This window comes from Thamnophis sirtalis, unplaced genomic scaffold, assembly GCF_051295495.1.
Source record: "Thamnophis sirtalis isolate CommonGarterSnake01/CBP01778 unplaced genomic scaffold, rThaSir2_p1.2 scaffold_1, whole genome shotgun sequence".
Classification (NCBI taxonomy): Eukaryota; Metazoa; Chordata; class Lepidosauria; order Squamata; family Natricidae; genus Thamnophis; species Thamnophis sirtalis.
Window position 1 is genome coordinate 114,386,556 of NW_028261381.1, and position 22,718 is coordinate 114,409,273.

At 38.8% G+C, this 22,718-nt stretch overlaps 1 protein-coding gene across 1 annotated transcript; it reads left to right on the plus strand.

The window, feature by feature from the left end:
- The first annotated feature begins 760 nt into the window (after positions 1-760).
- On the plus strand, positions 761-22,357 carry RHOV (ras homolog family member V). Its single transcript, XM_087722551.1, has 3 exons — positions 761-1,311; positions 17,845-17,903; positions 19,302-22,357. Exons 1-3 carry the CDS (start codon positions 1,113-1,115, stop codon positions 19,740-19,742), a joined length of 699 nt encoding a protein of 232 aa, XP_087578677.1. The 5' UTR covers positions 761-1,112; the 3' UTR covers positions 19,743-22,357.
- Positions 22,358-22,718: the final 361 nt, after the last annotated feature.

Below are 22,718 nucleotides of genomic sequence, written 5' to 3' on the forward strand. Positions count from 1 at the left end.
GTGTCTTTTTCCCCACTTGGAGCTGAACCCAGAAGGACATTTCTTTCATCACACCTAACCATGGTGGGGATTAAAACCAGTTCTTTGTAAATTGTCATTACTGAGAAGGACCATTGTCCCATCTGTGTCATGGAAATTCTGAAATAAAGTAGGGTAATGGAAGGAAGCCCATCTTGTGTCCTCAAGAGTCAGATTGGGGAATATCTGGAACTGGGAAAAACAATAAACAAGATTGGGGTTTATGAATCAGGTCCTAAGTGACCCACTTTCTGAAGCATTCATTATTGGGATTTTTAAAAAAGCATAGTTCTCCAAGGGCTCAAAAGAGAATTGCACACATGTCCTTGCCGATGAAATGTTTTGCCTATGAAATGTCCATACATTTTCCCCAACCAGGTTGGGTAATTCTGGGAATTGACATCCGCACATCTTAAAATTGCCAAGGATGAGAAGAAAGGGCTGACTTAGATCACATAGTTTTGGGGGTATTATCGTGTTGCAAAAGAGATAGTTGCACCAAACCATCTTGTTTGTTTGCTTGGGACTTCGAGCGAACAAGACTTGCCCCCTTTTATATTTGTGTGTTTTTTTTAACGCAGGGAGCCTTTCGGTTGCTCATCCCGCCGGCTTTTCCTTACTAGCTGGCGCCCAGTTCCGAGAAGGCGAAGTCCTGATGCCGCAGCCTCAAGTTACAGGGAAAGAGGGGTGGCCCTATGCAAATGAAGGAGGCCGTAGGAAAAACAAAAGCACCTGACACAGCTGGGAAGTTAAATGTAAAGCTTGAGAGGATGAAATTCCCGCCCAGGATACAAACCTACCTGTCCTGGCTACTCTTTCACTGCTCCCGGACACCTGAGCGATGTAACCCAGAGGAAGAGAAGCTGCCGCTTTGCGTGGGAAACGGTGCCTGACCCACGCGAGGCTCTCAGGTCGCCTTGATCCGTCGGGTGCCACCGTCACCTGAAAGTTCCTGGGCTGGGCTCTTTCGCTCTGGGTTGGTTTGGTTGTTTTAAGAAAAGAAAACGATCTCCAACTGCAACATTTTGTGCTTCAAATCGTACCCCCTTTTCCAAAGAGGAAGCCGAAGGGGGTCCCTTCCGGCTCCTCCAGCAATGCCGCCCCAAGAGCTCTTGGATTACTCGCCCACCTTGCGAAGGAGCAGCTGCCCCAGCCGAGGCAGCGGCTCGGAGCTGGGCATTAAGTGCGTCCTCATCGGGGATGGAGCCGTGGGCAAAACCAGCCTGATTGTCAGCTACACAACCAACGGATACCCAGACCAATACCAACCGACTGCACTAGACACCTTCTCAGGTAGGCAGAGCAGAAATCCCCAGCCTGTCAAGGCAGGGTAGAGGGCGCTTGCTGGAGGAGGGGGCTGGGTGGGTCGGTGACTGTCTTTTGGGTTTAACCCTGTGTGTTTTTGAAAAGATAACAGTTAATACATACAATGGGATGAAACACCCACTATTGGTTTCAGTGTTGTTAGGAAGTCTGCTGTGTAGGATTGTCAAACTACTGCTTTGTTTCCCAGGCATAGAGAAAAACAAACAGCAATTTAGCAGGTGACTTTTCTCTCTCTCTCTCAAGAGACAGATAAAGTTGGATGAAAAATGATTTATATAGTTCCTTTTTACATGGGATCCTTGCACAAAGAAAAGGGAAGAAAGGCAGATCTGTTTGTAACCTTGATGTGGAAGGAAAGTTTTTGATCCTTTGTTATTTATTGAGTGTTAAACTGGAGCAGGAGGACTGAGGTGAACAAGTTTTCTCATTCTTTGTGAAAAACCAAATGCCCAATCAAGTGGGAAGCAACTGATCTCTATTCCTGTTTCATTGATGGTACAATTTTATGTCAATCTTGTTGAGATAAGTGTGACATTCCTAGGTAAATGTGTATAGATGGGCATCCTACCTTCTTGAAATTTAGAAGTGTTATGTATTTTACAGAGTTCCATCTATCATTCCAATAATGCTGGTATTTCATAAGCTTGAGAAGTTCTCAAAAAGGAAACTATTGCAAACACGTCTTGAACTCAAAAAGAGGTTACAAGGCAAAACCTTTCACTGTAGTCTTTCACCTTGGAACAAGGGTGGTAACTCTCTCACTCAGCTAGCAGTGCAAGATATCTAGTCTGTTGGACTTGTTTGAGGTGACTTTAATTGCTCCAGTAAAGCTGAGAGAGCATTACTTTCAAATTGTTTTTCCAGTTAAAATATAGGAAAGAGCAGATAATTGTATGCCATCTGAAAGTGTGCCAGTAATTCATTTATAAAGATGAAACTCCAACAGCACTTGGGGGTTGATTATCCCAAGTATCAACTACCTACACTACAGATCATGTAGCCTAAGACTAAACTGGAAATGCAGGAAGGATGACTGTAGATTACCCCTCCACCCCAAGAAAGATACACATTCAATTGACTGGCTAAACTTACGAATTGATAAACTGTGCTCCAGCACTACAATTCTGTGCACGCCTCCTTGAAAATATATCCCATTAAGATCAATGGGATTTCCTCCCTAGAAAGTTTGTTTAAGATGTTTGCCTAAACAAACTTTTGTAGCAGTTATAGAATAAAGGTGGTGCTAGATTTTTGTGTGCTGGAGCAGATAATCCATCTGATTCATTCTTTTATTATTTCCAGTTTACCTAGTGTCTGCGACTGATTGATTATATGTCATCAAGGCAGTATCATCTTACTGACCACATAGCAATTCTTCTCCAAATGACCTAATGATTATTATAACCACCTGTAACATATATCTCTATCTCTGCATCTTATTACAAATACTGTAGATTTTTAAATGGCTTTTGAGGATAAAGATTTCTCAATTGATTTTACTTTGTTTTTAATTTTGAAAATTATGTCAAATTTATTATGCTAGATACTGAATCCACATTTAACAATAAATAAAATGTAACATTAAAAACAATAGAATATCTGCTTGCATTAGAAGAACCATTTCCCTCGGTGTCAAAGTTCTCATTTTGCAGACAGACAGACAGAAACTTTATTTTGGTCATTGGCCAATAAAAAGTACAATCAATAAAATGAACAACACAAAAGTATCCCCTAACAACAAGAACAAGTAGTAACTACTTGTGGGTGGAGCTTACACACAATGCAACAACTTTTTAATGACTTTTACAGAAATAAAGTGATTTTGATTGTTTAACAAATAATGTACTTAAAAGCTATCAGAGTGCCCTGGAAATATAAATAAAAGAAGTGTAATCAACTGGTGGTGAATGTATTGTAGAACTGGCAATATAGAAGAATATGAACTGTAGTTTCTATGGTACCCATATCAGAGGGACAATAGTGGGTTTCATTTAGCCTTTTCTCTATGTCCCTTTCAGGACAGCTGTGGAGAGATCAGTGTAAAAATAAGACTCTTCTAAAGTTGGGAACTGTGATCAACATGAGGCTGATTTAGACATTTAACCTTCAGGGATTGCAATTATATTATGACAGAGAGCAGTGGTTTGTGTTTGACCTTCTGCATCGAAGAACCTTTGCCCTAGTGTTGCTCTAACTTGATCTGACTCTAAGATTAAGATGGCATCTCTAGAGAAACCATAGAGGTTCAATTTCTTTTGAATTGCTATTTCCCCAGGAAGTAGTTGTCTGCCAATATTATTAGGTTGGTCAGTTTGCTTGGGTTGTCTATCCCATGAGGATGACTGGCTGTCAACAATCTCTTAATGGTCCTTGAAGCCTATTAGTCAAAACATCTCATCATCTGAAGAGTTTCTGTCAGTCTGAGCATAACCTTGTAAGGAAAGAAATAGAAAGTGCAGTTAGAACCAGCTGAGACAGTTTCTGGTCTTGATATTTTTGATGAATTACTGTTGCACTTTCTCTAACCTGGAGTCTTCTAGATGGGTTTGCTCATCTTTCAGCGTTCTGAGCTAGCTCAGTCATTAGAGAAATGTTAAAAATATTTAATCCTCGGAAGTGTAAAACATAGAGTGGTTTGTTGTACAGTACAGAATATAGCTACAAAGGTGATTACATGAAAAGTAGCATATTGGAATTTTGAAATTTATTTTTCACTTTGAAGTAACTATCACTTAACAAGCAAACAGGAACTTGAAATATGCACTGATCCTCACATTTGAGAGAAACACATAGGGCTGGCCATCTCCAACCTGGTGCCTTCCTGATGGCATTGAACTTCAAGGACATCGTCATACTGCCACCCATGCTGGTTGGGAAGGCATGAGCTGGGAGAAGAGTGAAGTAGGTGTTTGTTCTCAACAGTTTGAATAGCTGCAAGATGTTGTGCCTTATGCAATGACTGATTAATGCAATTACTCCTATTTGAGTGTGAGATCCTTCTGAACTTGGTTCACTGCATCCATATGGGCTTTTAAGGATTAGAAAGGAATTATATGTGTGTTATCAAATCAGTTTGAGACTGCTTTCCAACAAATAATTGCCGGATGATAAAACAATTTATCTGGCTCTTTTCAAAAAGGCTGTCTTTTTGTCTTTTGAAAATTAGTGGTAGGTTACTCCGCAAAATGAACAAATAAATTTTGATTGACCTATCTGAAGCAATGGATAGGAATGTCTACAGCATGTGGTTTTAGATTTATTTTATCGTACAGCAAAAGGAACCATTGTACTAAAATGGCAGTGAACTGGAGCAACACATAACCCCAACCTGAATTTCATTTTGAACATGAGCTTACTAGATGGCATCAATCTTCCCATGAGCAACATAGGATTCCCACAACCAAAATAGGTGGTCTTGCAGCATTTGTTGTAAAGAATATTCATACAATGTAGTCACAGAATCATATAGCGAAAGAGTTGGAAGAGATGTTGAGATCATGCTGTCTAACATCCTAACTAGTGTAATAATTTATGTTGCACCTGAACCCCTGAAATGCCAGAACTTCTTTTACAGCACCAAGAGTCTCAAACCTGATTTTTGACATTTGGTTTAGAAGTGCAGGTAGTACTCGACTTATGACCACAATTGAGCCCAACATTTTTGTTGTTAAGCAAGACATTTGTTAAGTGAGTTTTGCTCCATTTTGCAACCTTTCTTGCCTCAATTGTTAGGTGAATCACTGCAATTGATAAGTTAATAACCCGGTTGTTAAGTGAATCTGGCTTCCCCATTGGCTTTGCTTGTCAGAAGGTTGAAAAGGGGGATCACCTGACTTGGGACACAGCAACCGTCATAATTGTGAAGCAATTGACAAACATATGAATTTTGATCACATGATCATGGGGATGCTGCAAAAGTAACTGTGAGAAATGGTCATGTCACTTTTTTCAGTGCTGTTGTAACTTTGAACGGTCATTAAATGAACTGTTGTAAGTCAAGGACTACCTGTAAGATGTTCCAGAAAGTTAAATTAGACTCAGTTTGGGTCCTAGCCCCACCCATTTTTGATTGTCTTGCTTAACTCTAGTTTATTAAGTGACAATAGTGACCTGGAACAGACTAAATGATATGCCTGAATTAGCATACAGTGCATGAACATTATTGCTGCCTCCCATAGGACAATCAGCTACATAGTCCAGTCAGGCTTAAGTCAGCTTGCACCAACTTGATAACGGGAATACTTGAAGTTATAGTCCCAATATATGTGGAGAGGACCAAGTTGGTTGAGACAGGCAGAATTTGCTGCTATGTCTGCTGTTCTAATTTTGAACATGTAATATTTAACTTATCGCTTGATTTGGCTGTACTACCAACCAAACTATGTGCAAACCAAGGAACAGTCTGTGGTTCAGTGAACTATGGCTTGAATTTTATATTGCAGTATATCCTTTAAATTTATATTACAGGGGTCATTTATTCCACATATTTAATATACAGTGTATTTAGCTTATTATACGTTGTACATGCTTTTAAAATCTGATCCTACAGAAAGAATACATTATAAGAAGCACGTTTTTTAGATCAGAGTTTCTCTTTTTTTAAACAGTGCTACAAAATATCAAATCTATCTTTTGAAAATTCTTTTTTAAAAATGTAACCTAGTAGAATGGGAGCTTCAGCCTCCAAATTCAACTCCCAACAATTCCAGTGAGAAGGCCAATAATGAGAGTTGCTAGAAGGTGTATTCCAACAATATCTGGAACCTGAAGGCTAGATGTTCCCCCTGCCTGCTTTGATTAAGGCCAGGTATTGAATGTCAAAAATGCCACCCTGTCTGCCCCTTTTCTTCTGTTTCCAGGACAATAGATCTCTAACCTTTGGGAACATGTGTGGACTAATCCAGATGAGGAACCAGTGTAGGTGGCAATCTTCCTTATTTGCAACTTGCTTTGCATGATGCGATTTCCCCAAAACAATTTCTAAAGATGCTTCTTTGTTTTCAACACTTTCCCAAGGACTCCAAGTATCAGGATACAATGTGGTTTAATCCTTCTCTCTTTTCATCTTCCTACAGCAGCAATACTGAAAGGTAGAGTTCTCTAGGGCTGCCCAGTGAGCTTTCATAGGTTTGATTCTTGAACGCTACTCTAGCCCAATTGGTGGGCTTCAGTCAGGGATGAAATCAACCTATCTTTGCTACCGGTTTGCAAATGTGAGTGTGCCCAAGACCTTCTGCGCATGTGCAGAGCGTCAAAAACAGGACGTGATGATGTCTGGGCTGGTGGGTGGAGCCTCCCCACACTAGCTAGCGCTACTGGTTTACCCGAACCAGATAGAACCAGCTGAATTGCACCACTGGCTTCAGTAGACTGGAATGCTTCAAACAGAATCCATACAGCTGTTCTCCAAAGTTTTCCCTTTTCATTTTAGTTCAACAAAATTAGGGGATGTTAATTGTTTCCCTGTTTATAAACAGGTGGCAATCTAAGTCTCACATCCAAATCCCAGCAGCTATAATTGGAAGACTAAACTGCTTTAGAATAATCCCAGGCAGGGTTTCCCACCCAATCAAATTGCACTAAACATAGACTTAGAATTATTGTCACTTTGAATGTACACTAATCAACATACATTAAAGTGAAATTTCATTGCATGCAGCTCTCAAAGGGTCTCCACCTCCAACATTCACTACATATACACAACTAAATAAATAAATACAAAATTATGCATATACCCACATATATTATATGACATGGAGAAACAACAGTCTAGTTTGGATGTATACATATATGTACATGGAGAGAAAAACGAATCTGGCGAATTTACCAGATGGATGGCATAGGGAACCAAACTGTTACAGTCCTGCTAGAAATTCTTTGAAATCTCCTCCCAGAGGGGAGCAACAGAAACAGACCGTGAAGTGGGTGTGTGGGGTCTCTTAACAATGCTTTGAGCTCTAAGCAGATAGCGCTTATAAGCAGTATCCTGAATAACAGGAAATGAGCTTCCTATAATCTTCTCAGCTGTCCTTACCACTCTCTGAATGGACTTTCTCTCTGAGGCACTGCAGCCTGCATTGCAAACATCTTGTGGGTGGGTGAGGTTGAGCTTCTGTGGGGAAATACCACATTTTCCTAGCCTCAAAATTTAGTATTGGCATAATTTACCATATAGCACATTATCTAATGTGTAGTTAACATATGACTACATCCCTGGGGTAAAATAAGGTTAAGTTGTGCTGGTAAGCTTTTTTCTTCAAACACCCAAGGGATGGAATTTTGCTTCACTGTGGCTAGTCCATGTATCAGATTAAACTATGGTTCATTTAATCAGCTGTGTTCACATAATAAACTGACACTCAAGTAACCATGTTAGAACTCTTTATGCTAGGTGAACCAAGCTTATACAAGAGTTAAAGGCAATCGATGCGCATTTCCAGGCCTGAACTGCAAGTGCCTAATGCTGATTGGTAAAACAAAGGCAAATATAAGTGAATGAATTAAATAAGTAAAAACCGTGTAGCCTTGTGGAACTGGTTTAAATGAGTACAGAGGAAACTGTTCAGGGTTTCTCAAAAGCATGAGATAATCCATCGTGAATCATGTGCAAAAATAAAGAACATAATCCTTCAACCTGCTCCTCTCCAGATAGTTGAAGTACAACTCTTATCATTTGCAATCAGTGTACTAACTGGAAATGTCAAATTATTGTCCTGTTCAGGCAGAGGTCATTAGGTTGGGCTGATAGGGAAGGCTAGTGTTTCAGATAATATTGAAAAGTAATATTTTCCCATGCATTTATGCTGAGATCAGAACTACTGATATGTCACATTGCAAGACAGCGATGCTCTTGGGGTCAGTAAATATTGACGGTCACCCACCAAACTTTCCTGCCTAACCTGTTTCTTTATTACACTGAAACTTTCCTGCGTCACTTAGAGGGAAGGCCAAAACACGATTAAAACAAGACCTACAAATTTGTGTGAGAAGGGTGGAGATAAACTTCCTCATATCACTTTACCATGCTTATTTGGTGCATCCTTGGAAAAAGGCACACTTGCGCATCATAGTAGGTAAAAATTCTGCTGGAGTAGGTCAATGTCACGGCCCAATTTTATTGCTATCATGTGATGGGGTTGCAGATGCATCCAAGAGGTTAATAGCTCTTCCAGTGAAGCTTATTTGTAAAATTTATTTGCCACTTATCATGCTGTGGGGCTACTCTAGGCATCTTACAATAATAAAAAGGAAGAAGATGAAAGTCGTGTAAACGGAACAGAAGCAAAATAATAGAGCCATAAAATAAACATGAAAAGTGGCCCAATGAGAATACATCACTATGATAATCAAGTTTGAGAATAGCTGGTATTTGGGGTGCTGTCTGTGATTCAGGATATGATCATCCAATCTAGTAGCTATTGATAGTTCGATCCTTTATGAATTCTTCTTGTTATCTTTTAAAACACTTGAAACTGGTAGAATCACTATGTCTGATGGAGAATTATGTAGTTTAACTGTGCCTAGTGTGCTAGCAAATTTTTTTTATTAATCTTGAATCTCTTTCTGCTCAAAGTCTGATTTAAGTGGATTGTACACTGTTTTAATACTGTGTAAAAGACGTTATGTAAGGGATGCGGTGGCTCAGGGGCTAAGATGCTGAGCTTGTCGATCAGAAAGATCGGCAGTTCGGCGGTTCAAATCCCTAGTGCCAGATAATGGAGAGAGCTCCCATTATTTGTCCCAGCTTCTGCCAACCTAGCAGTTTGAAAGCAAAATGCAAGTAGAAAAATAGGGACCACCTTTGGTAGGAAGGTAACAGTGTTCCATGCACCTTCAGTGTTTAGTCATGCCGACCACATGACCACGGAGACATCTTCGGACAGCACTGGCTCTTCGGCTTTGAAACAGAGATGAGCACCGCCCCCTAGACTATCACATATGTGCAAAGGGAACCTTTACCTTTACCTTATGAGAAAAATAACTTCCCTCACTCTACTTTTTCCATGCCATGATGTTTAGATATCTCTGCTACGTCACCCCATTCTCAGTTTTACTCTAAACAAGAAACCTAAGGCATTGCAGTTCTTCCTTGGAAGAATGCTGCCTACTACAGTCTCAACATTTTAGTTCTTCTTCTTGATTTTAATTTTTGTCTGCTATATTAATCATTTTGTCTATTCATTTGATCCGGACCTGAATTTTCTTTTCAAATGAACACTCAAATTGGATAACAGTAATTAAAAGATAGTATACAAAAAGGTAAATGTTAAATATAATATGTATTAATATTTTAAAAAGTAAAAAAAAATGCTAAACAAGATGCATCTTTATAGATTTTCTAATTACATAGAAAGTAGAAGCAAAGAATATATTCCAGGGGTGTCAAACTTGTGTCATCACGGTGATGTCACATGACGTATCACGATTTTTTCCCCTTCACTAAACCGGATGTGGCCATGGCCAGCATATGATGTATCCATCCTGCAGGCCGCGAGTTTGACATCCCCAGTGTATTCCATGGCCTGTAGGAAAAGATGCTCACTTTGACCCAAATAAATGAGCCTTTCAAGAGCTACAAAATTTTCAGAAGGCTCAACAGACCTTAATGGCTGGATACCTTCATCGTAGATAAAGTTATATGCCTTCTCGACTAGAGGTTGAAAGTGTAATACCAATAGCTTAAATAGTACCTGGTAAATAATAGGCATTTTAAAATATAAATATGATGTGATTCTTGTTTCTTATACTAGCTATTTGCTGCAACTTGTAGGGTGTTTCCAAAAGTAATGCAACAAAGAGTACATTGTGGTAGACAAGAGTCTTTTTTTGAGGCGCAATGATCAGAATTATGGAGAATAAAGTCATACCAAATGGCATTTTTACAGTGTTATATACATTAGTAGTATAATGGCATATACTTCACACAAAATATGGTATCAGATTTTTTTTTGCACCCTAATGCTTTGTGCCTAGTAACCATTTTATATTTACAATATGGGTTTGGCAAGTATTGAAATGAGAAATGAGACAAGCGGGAAATGCCCACTATCTGGAAGATCAAGTAAAAATCTCAGCAACTCTTTGACCAGGAACAGGTTAGTCTTCTTTCTTTACAGCTAAGCTTTGGCAACAGTCATAGTTGTGTCCTGGCCTTAACAAAAGTAGGGCTTCTTTCACTTCTGCTACTTGATGGTTGAGTAGGCATTGTGTTACCTCAGTCTATCATTCAGTGGAGATTAGACTATATGTACTCATAACTCAGTGCAGTAATAATTAAATGTTCATATTTTGCAAGATACTGTAATAAAAGCATGGGGAATCCAAGGCTGGCTATCCTGAAGTCTAAAAAAACCACTAAGGACTTTATCTTGTCTTCCACATCTGAGATCAGAAAAATGTTCTAGGCTGGCCAAAGACATGTCACAGGTAGCCTTTGACTTACAACCATAACTGAGCCCAAAATTTCAGCCGTTAAGAAAGATAGTTGCTAGGTGAGTCATGCCCGGTTTTACAACCTTTTTACCATGTTGTTAAGTACAGTTAAGAGAATTGTGCCATCATTAAGTGAGTCTGGCTTCTCCCATCAACTTTGCTTGTCAGAAGGTCCCTAGGAAGGTTGCAAATGACAATCCCAGGACCTCAAGATGCCACAACCATCGTAAATATACACCACTTGCCAAGTACCCAAAGTTTGATCACGTGACTGTGGGGATGCCTCAAAAGTCATAAGTGTAAAAACTGGTCATAAGCAGGGGTGGGCTGCTGGGGTTCAGGAGAACCTCTAGCTAAGATTCTGTGCAGTTCGGAGAACCCCCAAATCTAACTCCTGAACACACACACACACACATACCGCCGTGGTGCAGGACGCCGACTAGGCAAATGCTTGTAAGTCCAGGAGTGCCAGTGTGTAAAATAAATTCAAGCAAGTTCTCTTTCTATGTCTATTATGTTTAACCATTTTATTCCATCCTAACTTGCTTTTTATATGTCCTAAAGAGGTTGCTTTATTTTCAGAGCCATGTTTGGCTCCACTCCATTTAAAAAAACAACATATTGCATATTGCATTCACCACTGTAGTTAAAGTAAAGCAAGATGGCTTTTATTTGACTTGTTAGATACAACAGAAAAAGAGGGAAGGGGGCCAACATATCAAGGACTTTCATCAGTGTTTTCATGTATTGCGAAGTTTTTACCATTTTGAGGACATTATCAGGTTAATGCAGGTAGTCCTTGATTTACAACAGTTTATTTAGGGACCGTTCAAAAATAGAACTGCACTGAAAAAAGTTATTTATTACCGTTTTCCACAGCAGCCCCATGATCATGTGATCAAAATTCAGATGCTTGGCAATTGGTTCATACTTACATCTGTTGTGTCCCAAGGTCATGTGATCACCTTTTGTGACCTTCTGACAAGCTAAATCAATGGGGAAGCCAGATTCATTTAACAGCCAGGTTACTAACTTATCCACTGCAGTGATTCACTTCATAACAACTTTTGCAAGAAAGGTTGTAAAACGGGGAAAAACTCACTTAACAAAGGTTTCACTTAAAAACAGAAATTTTGTGCTTAATTGTGGTACCAAGTTGAGGACTACCTGTACACTTTTTTGCTCCAGTTCGAAAATATGGGAATGTGAATTTCCATGTATATGTACATGGCATATGTAGTTAGGTAGAGTTTGCTTGCTTTGCTTTATTTTTCTACCTTTTAATTTACAGCTTGAAGGACCTTGTTCCCCAGGAGGCTGTCTGGACATTAAAATAATTGCGGAGAAATCTGATGGCTGCCTTTTAATTGTTGACTGCCTAACACCTGTCTGCCCTGCTCTCTCTCTATATTCTCACTTAGAGTACTTTTATTACAGAGAGTCAGTTAAGCACACTTTATATAGGAGGGATTACAGCTTCCCAACAGTTTTTTTCGGTTTTGGGCTTGGAACATTGAAATGGGTAACAATTCAACCCATATAAGAATATGCATATTGGGGAATGTTGCTGTCTGAGATGAAAACTAATATTATTTCACCCAGAAACGTACACATTTTTCCTTTTTCAAAGTATAGCCTTTGGATATTCCTTAATTTTATGACATTTTCAAGATTTCTTTCTTTTTACTGCAATGCCAAAATGGCTCTAATTTCCTTTGTACATAATTATAAACAGTACAATATTTGTATCATCACTTCTACAACTTCTATTGTGCTATGGAGGTGCCTTATTGTGTTATATTATAACAATATTTTCAAACTTGACAACTTTAAGGTGTGTGAACTTCCAACTCCCCCAAATCCCCAGCCATTCATGCTGGCTAGAGAATTCTGGGAGTTGAAATTCACACATCTTAAAGTTGCAGAGTTTGGAAAACACTGAACTGGGATTTGTGCTGAACTCATTTCCTGACGCTTGAAAAACTAAACTACGTGCTTTGAAAAGGATATTGAGATCTCCAGCTGATTGTTTCAAGGATAGCTTGATATTGTCTTCTTGACAGCAATGCGGAAGTGGTTTGCTCTTGCCTTCTTGGTTTTTATTTTTACTTCCCACTTCAGTCTTTATCCCAGACATTTCCTGTTGGTGTTTGTGTATGAATGTGTGTGCATATATATGCACACTCATATACACATTATCCCATTCTTGAGAGTCTTATTATATTATTTATTTAATCCAATTTTGGCACCACCCATTTCCCTCACAGAGCAACTGTGGGTGGTGTGCAAATAAAATACTAAAACATAGCATGTTAAATAAAATTTAAAAAGAGGCAAGGGCAGTTGAAATCCCACATTAAAAATTAATTAAAAGGGAGAGGGAAGGCTTTCGGGGTGCTAACCAGCCCCACTACTGTGTACTCCTCTAGGTATCCCAAGCAAGGCTACAGAGCCATGTTTTCACCCCTTTGTTTACATTTCAATAGATTTTATACTTCTACAGCTTCACACAAGGGCCATCTCTCACTCTGGGACTGGTTTTCTTGTTTGTGTTTTGTTTCTTCCACCAACTCTCTCTCCATCCAGTCTCTGGGCAAGACCTGAGCAGACAGATGAGAGAGTCTGCCTGTAACAATTCATGGTAGAAAATTAAAAAGCAGGAGTTTGGGGAATAGTTCATGGGGCATTCATAATAGAGGGGAGTAAAGAGGCTGGCTGATATGACCATACACAATACTGGGCTTAGCACAGTGATGGCAAACCTTTTGGGCACTGAGTGCCCAGACTGGAATGTGTGTACATGAGTGTGTATGGGCACACGCCGGAGCATCAGTAACCTGAAGGCTGTCACATGCATGCCTGCTTTTGGGGCAGTTTTGGCTGTTTCCAGGCCATTTTCCAGGCCATTTTTGGCTCAAACAATGGCTGGAAAATGACCTGGAAAACAGCCTGGAAAACAGCCCAGAAAATGCTCCAAAATAGCTCAGAAAACAGCCTGGAAAATGGCTTGTTTTTTGGCAATTTTTGGGGACATTTTTAAGCAGTTTTCTGGCACTCTGGCACCTGCAAAGACCAGCTGGCTGGTGCGCATGTATGCACTGGACACCAGAAGAGCAGCTGGTGACTTTGCATGTGCCAACAGAGAGGGCTCTGTATGCCACCACTGGCCCATGTGCCATAGGTTCACCATCATGGGCTTAACACAATGTGCAAACCACTATTCAGAAGACGGGTCTGATCCCTGCACCTTCCTGTTCCTGATCGGCTCTACCAAGCCTCCAAATATCTAGACAAGAAATTGTGCCTCAAGCACAAGCTATAATTTGGTTTCTCTCTCCATTTGCCCCTCTCCAAAAAAAATTAAAAAGCTGCAGAAGTGCTCCATCACTGGAGGTTTTTAAGAAGAGATTAGGCAGTATTTGTCTGAAATGGTATAGTGTCTCCTGCTTGGGATTGGACTAGATCACCAAGGTCTCTTCCAACTCTGTTATTCTATAAGTTCTACAAGACCAGCCAAGGCAGGGAACCAACTCCAGGAAAGTCCTCCAAGTGCTGTGGAGACTGGTGACTATATTCCAGAGTGGCAAAAGTACAGCTAACAGGGTGTACTAAAGATTTTGAGGTGACTCAGAGGCTTTGCCTGATTGTACCGAAAGACCTTGAGGCAACAAGAGTTATTTCATCCAGAACAGGGCTGCAAACACTACAGTCTTCATTTCCCTAATGACAAGAAGATGCCTGAGAAAAGATTAGCAGAGTCCTTTTTCTCCAAAATAAAGAACTTCTCTGTACTCAAGGATACTCTGGCAATATCTCTGGTTGGTGTTAAGTACCTTCTGTTGTCTCCTGTAAGACAGGATGTCTCCCTTTCCTCCATTACACTCTCCTGCTAATTGTGCATTTTGCCTTGATTTATTTTTATCACCTCTCTCCTCTGCTTCTTGCATTTTCAGTTGGCTCTCCACAGTTTTCACAAATAGTTATAGGAGAGTGAATTGTTCTCAGTTCTTTTCTACAAATTTATTCAAATAAGTTTGTTTGTTGGAGGCAGGGAGCTGTGAAGAGTTCTTGAAGATTTATTTTTAATTTCCATCCTGTACCCCCGTGCCTGTCATTTTTTTCCCTCTAAATACTTGAAAATTTTGATGAGATATCCTTTGGAGCTGCAGAGATCAGAGGACCTGACATATTTAGTTTAGAGGTGAGAAGTCATTATCATTTCTGCTACTTGAATACTTTTTGATACTTTTATTATCCTCAAGTAGCAAAAAGCACCACAAAGGAGTGGACAGAATTTAATCTTAGCTATTCCATACAACAGAGTTGGATTGAACAGTAGGAGAAATGTGGTAATAAAAGGTGGTGGGTTCTCCCTCATTATTTCTTCAGTTCTCAGTCAGTGCCCATTAAAGGTAAAGGATCCCCTCACACATATGTGCTAGTTGTTCCCGACTCTAGGGGGCAGTGCTCATCTCAATTTCAAAGCCAAAGAGCCAGCATTCTTGGTACTGTGGCAGGCATGACTCAACGCCAAAGGCGCACGGAATGCTGTTACCTTTCCACCAAAGGTGGTTCTTATATTTCTACTTGCATTTTTACATGCTTTTGAACTGCTAGGTTGGCAGAAGCTGGGACAAGTAAGGGGAGCTCACTAGGGACTCGAACCATTGAACTGCCGGCCTTTCTGATCAACAAGCTCAGCATCTTAGCCACTGAGCCATTAGATAATGTGTCAACCATTCACACTCTGAATTTTGTGAATTGAATTGGATCAACTGTATTTTAAAGCCAGGATCTGACCAATCTCATTATTAAGTCAGGATCCCAATAGTTAAATTTTTCCTTGTATCAGGTTAACAAGAATATTAGAAAAATGAGGTAAAATTTATTTTTAAATGGTTTATTATGCTTGGCATTTAGCAGATTACATTTTTAAATATGTATTTTGTAGACTAACAAATGGCTAATGCCTTGCAAGATTATTTAGGTACCGTATATTGTTTGGTTACTTGTGTGAGTTAATAGGTTCAGCTGTGTTTATGAAAGAAATGGCATAAAAGAAAGTTATCTTATTTATGAAGAAAATATTATTTCTCAGTTTGAACTACAATTCTTGAGCTGATTTGTGAGGATATACATAGACACAACAGACAAATAGCCAGGCCTTTCTGGGCCTCACCACTATAGAGTATAAAGCTTCACCTTCTATGAAGAAAAATTTAGACAAATAAGTTGTCTTTCAAATAAATACTGTGTGCCACCATTGATATTCACATTGAACAACTTTTGATAGCCTTTCAAGGAATTTGTGCATTTACTATGAACACACTATGAAACTTAGTGCTCCAGTTCTTTCCTTATGCCTTTAAAATCATTTAGAAGCCAAGAAAAAAAAGGAGAGAAGAGAGTGAAGCAGGGAAGAAGGGAGAGGGAGGAAAGAAAGAAAGAAAGAAGGAAGGAAGGAAGGAAGGAAGGAAGGAAGGAAAGAAGGAAAGAAGGAAAGAAGGAAAGAAGGAAAGAAGGAAAGAAGGAAAGAAGGAAAGAAGGAAAGAATAATTGCCAGTTATATATCTCTCTGTTTTGCTTTCCCTCCCTTCAGGTTTTATCAGTTCAGATCCAATTGCTTTGGCCCACAAATGCAAGGATAGATATATGCCGGTTTGAAGAGTTGCTAGAAGCAATAAGAGAAAAAAAGGAAGTCCATGCCAGTTTCAGCCCTAAGGGACTGCAGGTTTAATGACAGGTTGTTCTTATGGAAGATGTTAGAAGCTGCCAGACCCCCACTGCTTCAGCAATCTTGAGAACAAGCGTAGGTTGCAATGGAGAAGCTAGAGGGAGTTGGGAATTTGTATTCTTTAATTCCCACATGGGAATAACACCCGGCTTTCAAATATCGTCACAGAGCTTAGGATCATTAGTGGACTAACCCTGGCCTGGCCTGTTATAGCTAAGATGAACAAAACATGAAGATAGAAGAACAACTTCTGTGCCTACTGGGTGGAGCCGCTTTTAAAAACTTTGTCAGAGTTCATTGCAATTATGCAATGATGTTTGTGGCAAATACTAATAAGGTTTCGCTGTTAACAGTAAACAACTCTGGATATGCAGCATAGACATCAGCTCCCAGAACACTTCTGAGGTGGCAAAAAGCAGAAAGGACAGCTAAACATGTAGACTTCTTGCTTTTCAATTTTTCCCCCCCCCAAAAGTTACTTTCCTATACCGTAAATAGTAGAGACACAAGGACATCATGTTTAACAGTGTATGCATTTGTTTATGTTAGCTAAACATACAGATACTGAAGAGCCATTTGCCAATTGGGATGACTGCAGCTCAGACCTGGTTCTGTGTTTTGATTCTTAAAGCCCTCCTAACCAACCTGAGGCACTATATCAATAATAATAATAGCTAGGAAGCAGCTGCATTAATCCTGGTCTTCTGTGTTTAAATATTTGGCTAGCTTAATACGCTCTATTGTTTGACTGCCATCTTTTTATCTGACTGGGTGTTAACAACACTGCCCCATATGTAGAAGAGTAGCCAAATTTGAAATTGCATGACTTTTCTGGTGCCTTCTCAGGGGCCATGGTGGCTGGAGTTGATAGAAACTATCGTCTTAAAACATCAGATTATGAAAGGGTGATCCAGAGTTTCATAATGCCTCCAGAGCCTACTTAGATCACAGGCACAATGGCATCCACTCTCGGTTATTGGTTCAGCACATCAACATAGATGGGAGTGTGGAACTGCAGGACCTGGAAAAACTGGCTCATGTTTGCTTTCAAATGGAATATATACTTTTCCTGCAATCGTTTGTTAAGATGTAGGTAAGGTAAGACAGAGGCAATACTTCAAGGCAGGTTAAAATCATTAGTATAGAGTTGGGTGTGTTTTGGCAATGAATCTTCTATAGTATTTGCTCAGTATTTTCAAATATTCCCACTCCAGCATTTGTATCTGTGCAGCTTCCCACCTTCAAAGTCCTCTCTGGGGAATAGACCAAGACTGATGCTAGTGAATTGAATGGCGTACATCAGTTACTTAGTGATTTTCTCTTTCTCTTCACAGTTCAAGTCTTGGTTGATGGTGCCCCCGTTCGTATCCAGTTGTGGGACACTGCAGGACAGGTGGGTCCTATAAAAGTAAAGAATATTTGCATCTCCAGTTCAAATGTCATACTAAGGATGATATGAGGAAAAACTGACAATAATTCAGTAAAAAAAATACTCTGACATTCAGTAGCAATCTACAGCATAGTCCGGTCATACTTTACATTAACATAATATATCAGTATTGGAGAGGTGACACATTGTGTTTCCTTCTGGTGAGTTCTTATTTGAAATAACCTTTGAATTGGAAATTCCTGGAGTTGCACAATATGCTAAATGTGTTATGGATGCCATCTTGCATTCCTGGAAGAAAACTGGGTTATAAATCTAACCAACAAACTGATATAACTTTCTTGTTTGTGTGACTTATGGCTTGATAACTGAAATTTATTTATATATTTGCAGCAAAAATTCCTTTTATGAAATATGTCTGGAGGCCCATGACTTTTTAAGGGAAGCATGAGCTCTGAAATATTAATTGGCACAAGAGTTTTGGATTTGATTGTTTACATGATTGAGAAGCCATTTTAATGGGCATTAAAAGTCCCTCACATCTTCAATGGTCTAATTAGTGAATTAACCTATTTTTGAAAACATAATTTATTAACTAAGCCACAGTGGCTATATTTACACATAACACTAGCCATTCTGGGAGACCTTAATATTTTGGGAGCAATGGCCACATCTGGGATTTTGAGAAAGTTGTGAATATACTCAGAGAATGGCTACCAGAGGGGATACTTCTGATTACAAACATCCACTTTATAGGAGGCAAAACAGTAAAGTTATTCTGCCATATTTCTCCAGGATATTGTCTAATATCTTAGTTTTATCTTGCTTTTTTCTGGGCACATTCCAAATAGAACAGTTTTATTTTCTAAGAATGCCTCTGGAGTTTATGAACGGCCCAGCCTAGAAACATTTTGGGAATTTAAAAAACGGTGAATTATTGGAAAAGAAAGTATATATAAAACTGAAGACCATTGGCTTCCTATGTATTTATTTATTTCAATGATCAAAGTCTCAAAACATAAAATTTGGAGAACAGAAGAAACATCCACAAGAACATTGATGTCCTCACCCAGTCAGGGACACTGGCCATAAACTGTAATGATAGGGTTTACCCAACATGCTGAGGCAAAATTTGTTTTGTTTAGTTTTAGCTTAGTGTGTTGTGCGAACTGAACCATTAATTTTATACTTAGCCGCTATTAATTGACTTAATTTTCCTCTTAAAAGCACTTGGGAAAATTCCAATGATTTTTAACCTTTGGATGATTTTGCTGGTTGAAAGTTGGAAAAGTTTGACTTTGGAGCTTTGTGGAAAAAAAACAGAGATTTCAATGCCTACTAAGTGTAATTAGTACAGTAAATATCTGACACAAATTCATCTCCATGTTTCTTTTCTCCTTATAGGAAGACTTCGATTGCCTCCGCTCTCTCTGTTACTCTGACACAGATGTCTTCCTGGTCTGCTTCAGTGTTGTAAATCCCACCTCCTTCCAAAACATTACAGAAAAATGGATTCCAGAAATAAGAACTCACAATCCCCAAACACCAGTGGTGCTAGTAGGCACACAAGCTGACCTGAGAGATGATGTCAAAGTATTAATCAGCCTGAATCGCTACCATGTAAAACCTGTGCCAAGAACACAAGCAGAAGGCCTGGCTGAAAAAATCCGGGCTCAGACTTATGTAGAGTGCTCTGCTTTGACTCAAAAGAACCTGAAGGAGGTTTTTGACACAGCCATTGTTAGTGCAGTTGAATACAAAGCCCAGCAGGAAAAGAAAATGACAGCTAAAGGAATCAAAACTCTTTCTAAATGCCGATGGAAGAAATTCTTCTGCTTTGTTTGAAACTGACTCCAGTAAGAAACATTTGTAAGCCAAAGTAGCCTGGAGCTCAAGCTCTTGTTGGATTATGGCGAAACTTACCTGGGAGCCAAGAAGGAGAAGTGTAGCATCAAATGGTCCATGCTACCTTCAGACATCTGGGACGGGATGGTCTGATGCTGATGTACTGAGTCCAGCAGCCAAGTTAATTTATATATACGTATATTTCAGGCAAAATGACCAGTTTTTACAGCTTTTGAAGGCTTGACAGCATATTAATTGAACAAATTAATTAAATCTGGGAGTAGCAACATCAACTTGCCTACAAGACACGAGAGCAGGGAAAGTTGAATGACACTTGATTTAATGTTTCAGTTATAAATTTGAGAGTTATATCTCATTTTCAAGTCATAATAATGAATAGAGGATTAATGCATAAATTTAATGCAAAACCAAAAATTTCACTTCAACCCTCTTAAAAGTGGAAGAAAGTAAAATAAGCCCTCAAGATATAATTGAGGATTAATTCATGTTTGGGGTGAAGAGTGGTTATGTCGCATCCTTAAAATAATATTTCCCAATGAAATTATGTGGGAAAATGCTCAAAAAATGACGGTGTAATATAGTGGTATTCTAAGAATATTTGGATTCATATGTGAAAAGCATACTACAAACTGAAATATTGCAGAAAATATGTGGTTATATATGTGCGTATATTTGAGTGTGAAATAATTTCTGAACATTTTCAACAGGAATGCAGTCTGGGCATCCACTGAAAAGACTGATGCGTGATTTGCTTTGATGTAAACTTTCTGTGTGAACAAACTTTCTCATTCATTTTTAAAGTCACCCTTAGAAAGTATGATTTTAGCATAATCAAAACCTGTTCAAACTAAATTCAAGATTAAAAGTCCAGCAGCTCTGAGTATGCATTCTTTTTCCTCCCTAAATTATGCCTTGTTCAAATATTCTTAGATTTTCCATGCTAGGCAAACCGATACTGTATTGTCTATTTTAATAAGATGCCACCCAGTACCATGCCAATAATTTAGGTGGAAGGAAATTTGCAGTTCTTGTTATATCTTTATATCAGGAATTGGGCCCTAAATCAAATCCCTTTGTATTTCACTGCTAATACTGAAGGCTTAATGTTCCCTCCCTGAAACCTGTAGCAGAATAATCAGGTTTACCAAGTTAGCAATTAATATTTATGTTGTGTAACTATTACAGCTAGATGAAGTTTACATCTGAGATGGAAAGATAACCACACACAAAAAGACTGAATTAAAAGAACAATCTCAAAGGGAACATATGACACCGTATTTTCCAAAATTATAAAGCAGCTTCCCTAACCTGATGTTCTCTGCTGTAGGTTTATTGGGATACAAGGCCCATAAAACTACAACCCAACTATAATGAATGTGTATAATGGGAAAATAGTCCAGGACATCTGAAGAGCATTAAGTGACAAAAAGTGTTCCCTGGATATTGATAATGTTGACTCCAAAGTGCTAGAGAGTTGACCAATTCATGTTTCATTTTTGGCACATGTGCAGCGCAGTCATTGAAGAGGAGAGCAGTATCTACTTCAATGGTCCAAAAAGGAAAGAGAAGATTGCCATCTTTGATGGCATTCAGGTGTGGAAATGTTTGCCATTTTAAATGATTCAAGGCAAATTCTGCTTGAAAGGTTTGAGGAAAATAAAGATAAAATATGAGAGGAAAGCGGAAAATGAAAAAGGGAAGAAGCATGTGACAGAAGAGGGAGAAGTAAGTGATAGCAAGGAGAGAGAGAGATTGAGAGAGGGGGAGAGAGGAAGAAGGTGGAAGGTGGGCAAAGAGAGAAAAGGAAAGCTATGTAGGTATCATTGACAAGGTTAGTACATCATGGATATTAAAGTTGAAACAGGCTTGTTGATCGTACATGTTTTGTACAAATTATTTCCATAACTTGGAATGACATCTGAAGTTGTTTACACATTGGATTCTTTCCTAGGCATCCTATTAATGCACATAGACAGCTGAATCATAATTTAGATCCTCTCCAGATATGAAGACAAATATCAGTCATATTGAGAATCACATCCAACTCAGATACGAATGATCAAATGTGATCATCATCTCTATATCATATTTTTTTTTGCCACAGGTATGTACACTGGGAAGCTGAGCCATAACTACTCCCTTTGTGGTCTACGCAGAAATGTATCAATGTCCTAAAAATGTATTGTTGCGGAAACAGACTTTGAGCATTGCTCATTCCATGTTGCATACTCCAGTTCTACTCTATAAAAAGAAAATGTTTACAAGTGGGTCTTTATGCATTTCCAATGGGCATCACAAAAGAGTCCTGGAATAGCCTTAGCTGAGGATCAGACCTCAAAAGTATTGCCAATTTCGTAGGAATTCATAGGTACCGTCTTATCCCCCTCCCTTTATTCAAAATTCATTAGGGATATTTGGTTGTTGTTGATTCATATTGATGGTACCCAACAAACTTCTTTTAGAGGAAAGAAAGAATGCTTAATCCATGCTATTATTGCCTTAGAGATTGCACATCAATCTTTTTTCTATATCAAATATATTCTATTTGAACATAACTATTGTTTGCATTGTATTATTTTCTCTAGTCTGCTATATAATGCAAATAAATAAATAAAAACCCAAAGAAGACAACTTCAAGCCACAGACTATTGTACTCAGCCATTCATTTAGATATCAGGTGGTATACATTGCATATTTAAAAATCACTTATGATCACCATAAAATTCATTTTTAAAAAAGCCATTACAAATGACACATGATGAATTCTCATTAAAGTTCTAAATATAAGGTAAATTAAATATGACATCATTTCTGTTTATGCATACACACAAAATGTTGATGGTATTAGTATAGAGAGGTTGCTCAGTAATCAGTATGTTCAAAAATCAACACAAAATTGTGGGTTCAGCAAAGAGAGCAATTAGGACCTCTAAAACAGATTGCCCACTTGACAAG